The 12,283-nt window shown below is 35.8% G+C and overlaps 1 protein-coding gene across 1 annotated transcript in view; it reads left to right on the forward strand.

The window, feature by feature from the left end:
- SNTG2 (syntrophin gamma 2) overlaps positions 1 to 12,283 on the forward strand; it is a 262,116-nt gene that overhangs the window by 206,132 nt on the left and 43,701 nt on the right. The window contains exon 11 of the mRNA XM_074153336.1: positions 822 to 860. Within this exon, the coding sequence (XP_074009437.1) occupies positions 822 to 860 (39 nt within the window). The remainder of the gene's footprint in view (positions 1 to 821; positions 861 to 12,283) is intronic.

The following is a 12,283-nucleotide window of genomic DNA, read 5'->3' on the forward strand; positions in this document are numbered from 1 at the left end:
TCCTATGGCAATTGTAGGTTTTCCTGTGCATAGCCATAGCTATTGGTCTCCTATCACAAGCTTTCCATTTGCTATAAACCAGGCTTTTTGACGACAAGATCCTTTGGAAGTACTCATCAACTGTTTGGAGCGTATATCTTCGCATATAACATGGCAGTCTGTCTTTCCAGTCATTTAATCTTTTTCTGTCTAGATTCTGTGTCGTTATTACAGTTACTAATACTGCACTTTAAATAGTTGTTTCACTGTAGAGAAGGGAATATCTGTCAGGGTTTGTCTGCCACTCATCTATGCAAAATATTACTACCAAAGAAAAGCCAAAATCAACAAAACTTTTCATTATCTGAACAGAGAGGAAAAAGAAAGATATGTGACTTTATCTTGAAGACTAAACTAAAACAAAGGCTAAACAACATTTTCTTCATCTTTAAATGTATCTTACACTCTATGGCCTTCATTTCACAAGTACTTAATCTCATGCCTCATTTATAGATCTGCCTAAGCAATTGCTTAACTGAGACCTAAGTGAAGTGTTTACAGTACAGTATAATATTTCCACTCAAGGTGGCAAAGTTAAATTCATAAATGCAAATCTTTATTAAGGATTTAATGAAAACTGACAAAAGGCTTTCTGTCATTTGAGTCCTTGGTTTTGTAAATTTAGTGTAATAGTAAAAACCTATTATTTATGTACTGAATTATTAAATTTCTTATAATTTGGAAGAATAAATACAGTATTCAATAAATAAGTCAATGCTAATTGTATCACAGAAACTCTTCAGCCTATTCATAACTCTGTGTATTCTGTCTTTCTTTCATAGATGAAAATGGCAAATAAATGCTCTTCTCCCTCAGACCAGGTAAGACTTCCATTATATTATCCAGTTTTTTACATTCTTGTCATTGCATTAAGTTGCAAAATTTGTAAAGCTTACATACATACATTTAGTCAGTTTTAAAATTCTAAAACCAATTTTCAAATTATGAAATTACCTACTTAATACAGCAGATTCTTACTAATCCACAGTAACAAGTAGAATCCTCCACTGTAGACCTAAAAAGTGGATTTGATGGAGCCATGAAATAAATGAGAGGGAGACAATGGGACTCACACCCAGGTCTTGGAAAGCACAGTGTATATTTGCATGCAATATTGCAATAGTGAGTCTGACAAATTAAAATCACAATAATTAACAAATTATTTACATCACATATGGTGCACAGATAGCCAAGGAGTGTATTACAAATCCAAACTGTTTTCCATTTCTCATGCTGTGCAGACTATGTTTGCTATGACTGTTTGGGACTTTTGGAGCTCAGGAGCCTGATGATATATTTCTTCTGCTCCAACTAGCCAAATGTCCTGAAGACCCAGAAGAATTTACTGCATTGGAAAGTATTCTTACTTCTTGTAGTATTGCAAAGAGTTTTTTCGTTTGCTTTGTAAAATACAATAGTAGCATCTTCCAGGCTAATTCTGTAATTCTGGGAGGTACTTTGAAGCTTGTATTGCAAAACAAATTACTTTCACATACGTGTGCTTTCATTGCATCAATGTGGCATTGAACTCAGGAGCAATGAGCCCGGTCCCTGATGTTTCCAAAAAATGATGTGCTTGTAGATTACAAAAGTGAAAATTAGGCAAGATGTCTTTTATACTGTTTTACTGCAGAAATTTATTATGGAATTTTATTACAGAATTCAAAGACTGAGTTAAAAATTCTTTATCTGAGGATCAAATAAATATTTATTAGTTTGACAACTTGTATATTCTTTCATATGTCACCATTTCATCATCTTATTTGTAAAATCTGCTTGGACATTTATAGACTTTTCTAGAAGTTATTAAAAATATTTAACCATTGACATTTTCTTACACAGGAAACTGTTTTCTTATATTTGGGTCAGCACTTTGGGGGGAAAAAAAAAAAAACCAACCTCAAAAACCACTACAGACTTTAATTCTATGTATAGTAGATAATCAGGTTACCGCCAAACCCTAAATAAATACCTTTTCTGTGTAAGAAGAGAGCATTTATTTACTCTCTCTGCCATGGCTTTTCATTATTAATTAAACTGATATGAAAAACAGGTGATTATGAATGCCATAAGAAAAGGTATTGAATTTTGATATCTTTTGTTGGATGAACTCTCTACTACAACTCCTTTAGTAACTATTCAAAGTTTATTCATATCAGTTCGTGCACACATAATGGGTTTAGTTGAAAAAAGGAAGACATATTCTTCCTCAATTTTTAAAAATATTGGGGACAGTCATACAACCTATCACTAAATACCTAATTTTATTTCCTAAATAATCAGTCTCCATAAACTATCTAGATAATCAGTGCAGAAAATTATTCTGTTTCAGAGAGTTGTTCAAATGTGGAACTTGATATTCATACTTTAGATCATCCTTTACAGGAACATCTTTTTCTGTCTTGACTATACTGAGGTCCTAAGAAGAGTAGCCTCTTAGCTTATCAGCTAAAGCAGGTGCCTAAAGTACAGTACAAATCTATCCCACTTCTTTCATTCCAAATATGAAAAGAAGGGAAGATACAATTTGAACCTTAATTTCAGGATTTTAGAATTTAAGATGGGACTGACAGCAACAAACATTGGATTGTTCTCTGTCAAAAAGTGAGAAAAAATAAAGTTTACAATGAATTTGTGCAGATAAGTAAATAAAACTAGGCAACATAAAAATACTAAAGGAGCAAATGTTAAAAAATCAGACTTGTCCTGAGAAAATTTGCTTTAAATGCAAACAAATTGTGAATCTCTCATACATATATATATATCTCACAAAGGAATAAAATAAAACTTGGCAATGATAACTGAAAGCGGAAGAGGACTTGATCTGCCCTAGATTAATGGAGCCTGTTAACGTCAGTTACATAATGTTTGTACAAACCTGAATAGCACTTCTTAGTGCAATCTATTTAAAATTTATAGAAAGGATAAGCTTAAGAGATTGAAGGTCACTTGAAGTAAAATTGGTGATAGCTGCAAATTTATCTTTGCATTTGAGTGTGGACATTCCTGAAGAATTAAACAGGTCCTTAGAGTTTCATTATTGTGTTGCCTGCGGTAAGTTTTCTTCATTACCTTTAGAGTTCAACTTAATCTTTCATAAAAGGGACAAGGTTGGATCAGGATAGGTTTCATTCATATTCTGTTTTTCATAGATCATTAACAAACTGGGGTTCAGGGTCAAGAACGTAAAAAATTACTTTGCTACTGGCTTTCTTCCTTGTCAGGGGAAATATGAAAGACTGTTTTTACTGGAAACTGACTCTCCAGAACATGATGAATCCCCAAGAAAATTGGAAAGTGAAAGGACTAAGATATTGGTTCCCAGGTCTACACCAGCTGTATTTATGGGTCTCTTTGCCAAAAGAAGGCGTCAAACAAAGAGTTTGGACTTTGCCCTGCATCTATGATCCAAAGTTAGAAAGAGGTAGTAGGAAAGGTAGTAGTAGTTGTAATTATTATTATTATGTTTGCACTGTTAAAATAAACAGTACTAGGTCATGAAGCTAACTGGCATGGTCTAATTCCACACTTTTAAATTATCTTCTCCCACCAAAGCAGGGTGTTGCATTTAAACTGCGTGTTGGAAATTATTCCCACCAATTCTTAAATCCCAGACTGTCCTTGGGAATTGTTTGGAGAGTTCTAGTTATCCCAGGGCATGCCATGCTAGTTAGTCCATGTCAAGGCGTACAAGAATTTAACAAATAAGCAGGGATTACATGAATTTGAAAGGTATTACATAAGTACCACTGCTGAAGCTCTGGCTCTAAATGTATATATAACCTGTGTAGATGACAAAGCACACAGCATCTCCGCACTGGATGCTTTTACAGAATATTGGCCAGGTTGTACATTATTTCATTGAGCGTGGAGGATGTTTACAGCCACCATTCTCCAGATAGTGTGACTTTTGACTCTGCTTGGTATAATTTATTGCAGTGCTGTAGGGACTTGAAAGCACTTGATTCTGTGTTATCAGTAGGCAGTTAGATTTGGGACTCTGTTTTCAAGAAAACAGACACTGCTGGATTGCTCTATATTTTTTATGAAACAGTAAATTAGGCAATTCTCTCTCTGTACAAAAAAACTACTTGCAAGGTTTTTGATTTTGTTTGCTGGGTGGTTTTTTTTTATGGTTTTAAGACTAATATGATCATTTCCTGTCCTCCACTAAAACAATACAATTTCTTCTCAGTAGAAAGAGGAAAATATTGATCAGATATTAATTGACTATTTGTATTTTTTCTTGTGATGCTGTAAAGTGGATTTTCACTACACTCTACGATGTCTCTTCCCTTCTTTGTTTTGATTTTTGCAATGACCTCTTCATTGACCTCCAAAGGAAATCATACAGAAAATGAAATCTGGAGACAATGATTGTAAAAGCATACCATGTGATAGTACCAAGAAGCCAGGACACAGATTAAGGTGCAACCACCAAGGGATAGATGGGTAACATAAAATTACCCTCTAGGTGCATTAATAGCAAGAAGGCAAAGGAAAATTTTTATCATCTACTCAGCATATCAGAAGTCAGCCTTCACCAAAATGGTCAGCTGCAAAAGATGATTGTTGCAAATAATACTATCAAAAAACAATACAATTTCAGATTACAATACAAAGGGAAGTTTTGGTGGTATGTATGCCTTTAATGCATGGTGATATTTGGAAAAACTGGTCAAAGTAATCTCAGAGATATTATCAAGATATTTCAGGCAATTTGTGTCTGGCAGGTGACACATCAAAAGATTAGGACAGGGCAAACATCATGGCTGTTAATGGAAAAAGAAAGAGAAGTTGGAGTATTAGAGACTAGTCAATTTAACTTCAATCTGCAGAAAGAAATTTTAAATAAACAAAATATTTGTATGCAGCTGCAAGATAACAAATGAATGCCTGCCCTGAAGGATTTTTCAAGAATAAATAGTGACAACCAGTCTAATTTCCTCCTGTGATAGTGTAACACGTCTTGTGGATGGGTGACAGGCAGTTGCTACAACGTATCTTGATTCCAGTAAGGTTTATGACATTTCTTGACATTACAATATTTTAGACAAGTATTATACGGATTTGGTTTTACAGACTTTTTTGAATAATCCAGTAATAGGTATAAACAGTTCACTTTCAAAACTGACATATTGACTAGAAGTCCTGAAAAGGTCTGTCCTGAATCCAATTCCTTTGAATACTTCCTTTATGATGCGTTAGCAAAAGTAAGCCTACTAGTTTTGCAGACATGAAGCTTTAAAATACAGTGTATAAGATGATAATAAAAAAAATAAGAATGATCTTGACATACTGAAGAACAAGTCTGAAAAACAGTATGGAAGCCAATTAGGGTACAACACAGGCAAGAATAATCAAGTATAGATGGGAAACAACTGGAGAAGTTGTTACTGTGAAATACTTCAAAAGTGTCTAGGGATGTAAATTCTTTTAGGGAGGTTTGTTCCATCGTCCATTGCTTTGCAAGCTCTCGGGGAGGTCATCCCAGATGCCCCTGTCTGCAGAAGCCAGTCAGAGATAATAAGAAAAACAACAGGTTCATTGTTATGATTTATTATTATAGTTTATTATTACATCAGCCTGTGGTAATCAGGAACAGGACTGATCAAGAGACCCCCAAAATCCCCATTTCTATGCTTCACCTTATGTTCCTTTTTTCCCCCATTTTTGCCCCTCCCAAATAGGGAATCCACCCACATTTTACCCCTTCTCCATTGGCCCTTAATTTTTCTGATTTTTACATGCTTATTTGGTTATTTCAGCCTTAATCTGTGATATCACCACCACTGTCTGTAAGTCAGCACCCCCTTTTCATTATCTTCTGACATTCTTCACCCATTCTTCACTTCCTTTTCATGTATTTCACCTGCTAGTTTATCCCCTTACTGTTTTATTAGTATAACTGCAGGCTTGAGTTGGCCAACCAGCTTCTCCCTTTGCATTGTATGCAATGTCCAGCAGTTTCTCACATTGTTACTTTGGCACTTTAACATCATGCCAGGGCTGGACATTTACCTTCATGCCATAACAACCATGTGTCCTCTGTGGCTTTTGAGAAAGAGTCAAGCATTATGGGCTGTACCTAAGTGAGTTACTGCAAGACATGCTAAGTGTTCCTTTTGCTGTAAGGCCTTGGCAGGAATATGGCGTCTGATTTTGTGCACTATGTTTCCAAAAAGATATTGACCAGACGTTTTCCATGGCCTCTGTGGACAGGTTGAAAGAAAGAGAGGGAGGTATGAAAGAAATATTCAGGAGTGATAACTTTGTGCTCAAAGAATGACGTGAAAAGAAACAAGGAATGGTGCCACACAACCTACATGTTCTTGTTCATGGATTTTTGCTCCATGTGTGAACTGAATAAGCTTTTCTTTTTACTTTTCCAACCTATGGCCAAAATAATTTGAGTCTTTAATGGACAGGGCAAAAATACAGTCTTAAATTGTGGTTACAGCAAGACCAATTCATGTTTGACATGAGGAATAGACTTCCTCATCACTAGTGAAGATAATAAAATGCTAGAATGGATTCTTGAGAGAAATTATGAAGTCTCCATTACTGAAGATTGTTAGGACATTAAAGAAGGATGTTTAGAAACAAAATAACTATCATGGGTACTGCATTTTGGAGAGGCAATGTACTAAATTTCTCAGAAGCCTCTTCTCTACTCTGTTTTTGGCAATTGTATGATCCTAATTCTAAATAAGGAAATTTTCAAGTATGGAGGCTTTTTCCATTGTTCCTCATAGCAGAACTGCTGTCCCAGATATGCCACGAACATGTTCACTTGGCTTCATCCTGCAGAGTAAAAGAAACCTTGCACATACTGTTGTAAGATCGCTTTCTCTTTTTTTTTTTTTTCATTTTCTCATTTCTCCATGAATTCAGATACATACCTGTCTTCATAGTTAGTGCTAACTAACCCTTTGGGTTAGTACAGACATATTATTTGTGGCATTTGAACGGTGCCTGGCTTGAATTTAAAAATTTCATTCTTGAGCTGAAGCCCTTAAAACACTTGAGTGTCATCATTTCTACATTCCTCTGTAGTTTCGTCTCTAAAACACGTTTTGAACAGTAGCCATTTGGACGCAACTGAATGCATTTCATGTACAAAGGAAAACATTCATGGAATGCATCGAAACTTCAGCATTCCAAATTTTTTTTTAATTTCTTTTTCTTTTAGTTAGTCATTACATATGTGAAAGGACTATGCTTATTTCCCCAATATTTGTACTTTTCAAAACATGCAGTCTTGCACTTGCTTTGGAAAAGACAAAAAAAAATTACTTAAGCTACTTTAAGATGTACTTCTCTTTGCTTTCTTAATTTATTGTTCCATTGTGCTTCATCATTAAGAACGACACTGGTTCTTAACTTGCAGGCCAGGCTTGTGTCTGTTGTAGATTCTTATCCAGCTTTAATTACGTAAGTGTACCCATCTGTTCTGACAGTTCATCCATCAGAGATCTACTTGATTTTCTTTCTTCATTTCCCCCTGGAGTGTTTTGCGTCATTTACTTTTCATAACTATTTAACTAAAAGTACTATATTCAGAATATACTGATTGTGTTATTAAATATAACACATTAAGTTTCCAGTCATTGCTGCATCCATATGCTTTATTGTTGTAGGAAAAGAATAAGTGCAAATAAGAACTTTAATTTATCTGCTGTGATTGGATTACATATTGTTAGTGACTTGTTTTATCTCCTCATAATGAGTGCCATTGCTCACTTTGTTCCTACAGGAACTTTTGGAAAGTGTATTAGAACGTGTTGGAAACTTAATAATACATCGATGATGCATGGCTAGTTTTCCATGCAGTTTCAGATAGCAGTCTCAAATTGATTATGCAATATGGGAATAAAGTGGTGAAAGAAATGCTGAGAATGGGACAGTTTGTAGTGTAATACATTATGAGCGCTCCTTAAAATTTCAAATGGCAGGTTTCAATCCAAATAACAGAAGAGTTATTTCCACCCCTATACTGAGACCCAGTTAAAATCTCAGTAGTCCACTTATGAACGACAAACAGCTTCTTATTGAATATCAACACTTGGTTACTTTTGTTCCACAACTGACTTTTGTTGAACTGAATAATTATTCTTTCTCCATTTCTGTGGTGTAAATGACCATTAAATTCACCAGTCAATGTAAAAAATGTGTGGAAACAAAGTTTAAATATGTATTGGATTTTTTAATGTCTTTATAAACATATGCATAATTTTATTATTTTTTCAATACATGCATAAGTTAATCAAACATAGATTCTGATAAAGGAAATTCTGCGATTTTCCTTCTTTACTTTTTAAAGGACTATGTGTCTTTATAGGCAAGTATACATTTGGAATCCTCTTTCTCTTTACATTTTTCCTCACAAATATTTTTTCATTCAACTTTCCTTCTTTATATACTTGTATAGTGTCCTTCCTTTTGTTCTTACCATTTTAATTTCACATTTTCTCCTGGTTTTTTGGTCTTACTAAATTGGTTTCTTTCTCTTCCTAAATGTATTTTGCTTTGTCTTTTCCTCTTTCTCTTTAATATTTATTAGTACTTACTTTTCAGCTTGCCATCCTGTTATCCCCAACCCATGCAAATGACAGTAATGCAGCTCTAAACCCACTGAGCTCACCACTTATCTTCCAATAGAAATCCTTCTTCAGCTACCTAGCCTTACTATTGCTTCTTCCCTGTGAAATTATCTCAGTCAGTCTTTCACATTTGGTGGAGCAATCCATATTTAAATAAACTCAACGCTTCCTTTTTTCCTAAATATACAAAAATTCTAAAACAAATGAACAAACAAAAAAGCTTGTGTGTCTTTCAGCTGTACTGTATTTCTCTTCCTAAATGTATGTATGTACTGAGACTTCAGTCAGTATTCTGTTGAGATACTCTTCTCCAAATTTTAAATTGTTCTACAAATGTGCTGCTTACTGAATTTTTTCACATCTTCATTAGAAAAAAATGGAAAAAGTTCATGTAGGCATTCATTTTATAGGTGCCTTTTAGAAAGTTCAAGAATTTTGTTTCCTAGCATCTTTAATAGTTAGGTATTTCATTGTGCTAATATACAGACCAAAATCTTGGGATTTAAAAAACTTTTGGAAGGCTTTTTACTTTCTGAGGTTTTTTAAATGGCATTGAACTATTATATAGCAGCTAGCTTTTCCAGATAAGTTTTTATTTTCTTTTGTAAGATAAAAAAATCAGCAGACCATTTTTTCTTATTTCTAATGTGAGATATATAATTGTTTCCTTATCCCACAAATTATGTTGACAATGCAAAGAGAAGTAATGGTTTTAAAGAAAATGAAAATTGAAAAACTTTTGATGAGTTTCTGATATCTTTCGGGAATTATAGTCAAATTTAGAAACAAAAGGGGTCATTTTATATTTTTTAATCGTTCTAAGACTTTGTCTTGATGATCTATTATTTGGCAGTTTTCTGATTGAAGTTCTTTTTTTCCTGGAATTGGAGGTTTTGTTAGTCATTTAAATCAAGCACATTAATAGTCAGTGCAATGTATTCAAAATATAGCTGAAATATTGCTATTTGGTTTTGTGTAGACTTTGATGAAGTGGAATGAATAGGTGACCTTATCACAATCCATATAGATCAAGAGTGATATTACAATGTTGTAATAATTCAGTGAGTAGAAAGACCATTCCCCCAAAAATCTAGTCCAGTGAATGTGGTTTTGTATCATTTTTTTTCTCTGAGCTTGAAATATATTACAGCATACAGAACAGCTTAACATTGAGTTTATAGCTGTTAATAATTGTAAAAATCTGTTTCTCATGTGGAGAAGGGTATATTTCAAATCTCTTGATTCTGATCTACCACAGGTAGACTGGTCACAGTATAGTGTGACTGCAATAAAAATAGTAATAATACAGTTCTGTTTCAGTAAAACACTTAGAACACATGCCCAAGAAATGTCTACAGCTAATTAGAAAATGCAGTCTTCTGTTTGTAGCTAAGTACATACTGAAGAGTATTATCCAAGAGATTAAGTACTACATTAAATTGAGACTATAACATTTGAAGTTCCTATCGCATCTTGCAGCCATAGTTGAGAATACAACAGTGATAGGGCCTTCACATGAATTCCACAAAATAAGTAAAGGAAATGTTTGCCATTTCACAGATGCAAAACTTTGACATAAAGCACATTTTCATTGAAAAAAAATACCTCATTTTGCTTCAGTGAGAGAAGTTCAGTGCCCGTTTTCTAAGTTTAGAATTTTATTCAAAGAAAGTTGCTTATTTATTCAAAGGCAGTAGCTTAAAGGAGAGAAGTGAATTGAGGCAAGTCCATTCTTGGAGCAGCAGACGAAACTCCTCCTTACCCACCCTGCCTTCCCAGGTGCCTCTGTGCAACAGGTGTGAGGCTCTTGGATGTGGAAAACCAGTCAATGGATGCGGATAACGCAGATGACAATCCATCTTCACCAGAGGTGTTGCCAAGCTCATAAAGGCCTACCCCCCGTATCACAGCCACCTCCACAAGGAATAAAGATGGTTTATAGTTGTATGCTACTCCCTTCTGAGTGGAACAGATGGTCCAATATGCCGGAGAGACCCTCCTCTTAGGAAAGTCTGCTGCCTCCCTGGGATCCGGGTTAAGGACACCACTAGGAGACTTCCTAGCCTGGTACAGCCCTTGGACTATTACCCGTTACTGCTCTTCCATGTGAGTGGTAATGAAGCAGCAACATGTACTCCAAGGGCAATCAAAAGAAACTTCAGAGCTTTGGGACAGTTGGTAAGGAAATTTGGAGCACAGGTTATTTTTTCCTCTCTCCTTCCAGTTGCTGGCAATGACACTGGAAGAAACGGATGGGCCAAGTCTATTAATATATGGCTCCATGGCTGGTGTCACTAACACAGTTTTGGGGTTTTTTATAGTGGGATGGCCTACACAGCACCAGGCTTGCTGGTGTCAGATGGAGTTCATCTTTCTCAAAGGGGAAAAGAGGATCTTTGCTCACACACTAGTGGGCCTCATGGACAGAGCTTTAAACTAGGCTTGAAGGGAGAGGGCGATAATATCAGGCTTGCCCATGCCAAATTGTGGGATGTCACACCAAGGTTAGAGAGACAGGCTGTTAGCAAGGACCTGCAGTCTGTTGCTCTGAGACGTTCTGGCTACACTGCAGCCCACTTGAAGTCTTACAGAGATGAACTGGGTGCTCCTGAGGTAATAGCAGATGAGGGAAACACCAGTGACGTACCTCAAAGTAATTAAGGGATGTTCCTCTAAGAAGATGACATGGCTGACAGCCCAGCTGAAGTACCTCTACACCAATGCACGCAGCATGGGCAACAAACAGGAGGAGTTGAAAGCTACCATGCTGCTAGAAAGCTACAGCCTAGTTGCCATTACTGAGACTTGGTGTGACGAATCCCATGACTGGAGTGCGGCTATCAATGGCTACAGTCTATTCAGAAGGACAGGCAAGGAAGAAAGGGTGGAGGTGTTGCCCTGTACGTCAAGACATGGATAGAGTGTGAAGAGCTGTCTGAAGAATAGCCACGAGTAGGTTGAAAGCCTATGGGTAAGAATAAGAGACTGAGGCAACAAAGGGGACATTGTGGTTGGTGTCTACTACAGGCTGCCCGATCAAAGGGATCCTATTAATGAAGCCTTCTTACTCCAGCTACAGGAGGCATCATGCTCACAGGCTCCCGTCCTGCTGGGGGACTTCAACCACCCCAACATCTGCTGGAAAAGTAGCACAGTGAGCTATAGGCAATCCAGGAAACTCCTGGAATGCATCAAGAATAACTTCTTAAGCCAGGTAATAGCGCCACCAGAGGGGATGCAATACTGAACCTGTTGGTCACCAATGCAGGCAAGTTTATCCGTGACATCAAGATTGGAGGACTTAGTTTTGCTATTTGACATTGTGGATAATTCCGAAATTATTTGGTGGGTGCTGATGTAAGAATAAATTTGATTATAATGATAATGAAGGAAGAACATAATAGAGAGCCATATCCTTTGCTTATCAATTTATCAGTTTAATCAGTAAACTACTTTTTAGTAAAGATTTTAATACTGTTACAGGTTAATAAATGGTGTCCATTTGCAAGTCAGCAAACATGACTTTATGAATGTAAAGGAGAATATTGTATTGTTTGTGCCCTGTGATTTGGACATTATTCTTTTTGTCTGTATTACTTAATATTATATTTCCACGCTGATAAACTCAATATATAGTATAG

This window comes from Numenius arquata, chromosome 9, assembly GCF_964106895.1.
Source record: "Numenius arquata chromosome 9, bNumArq3.hap1.1, whole genome shotgun sequence".
Taxonomy (NCBI): Eukaryota; Metazoa; Chordata; class Aves; order Charadriiformes; family Scolopacidae; genus Numenius; species Numenius arquata.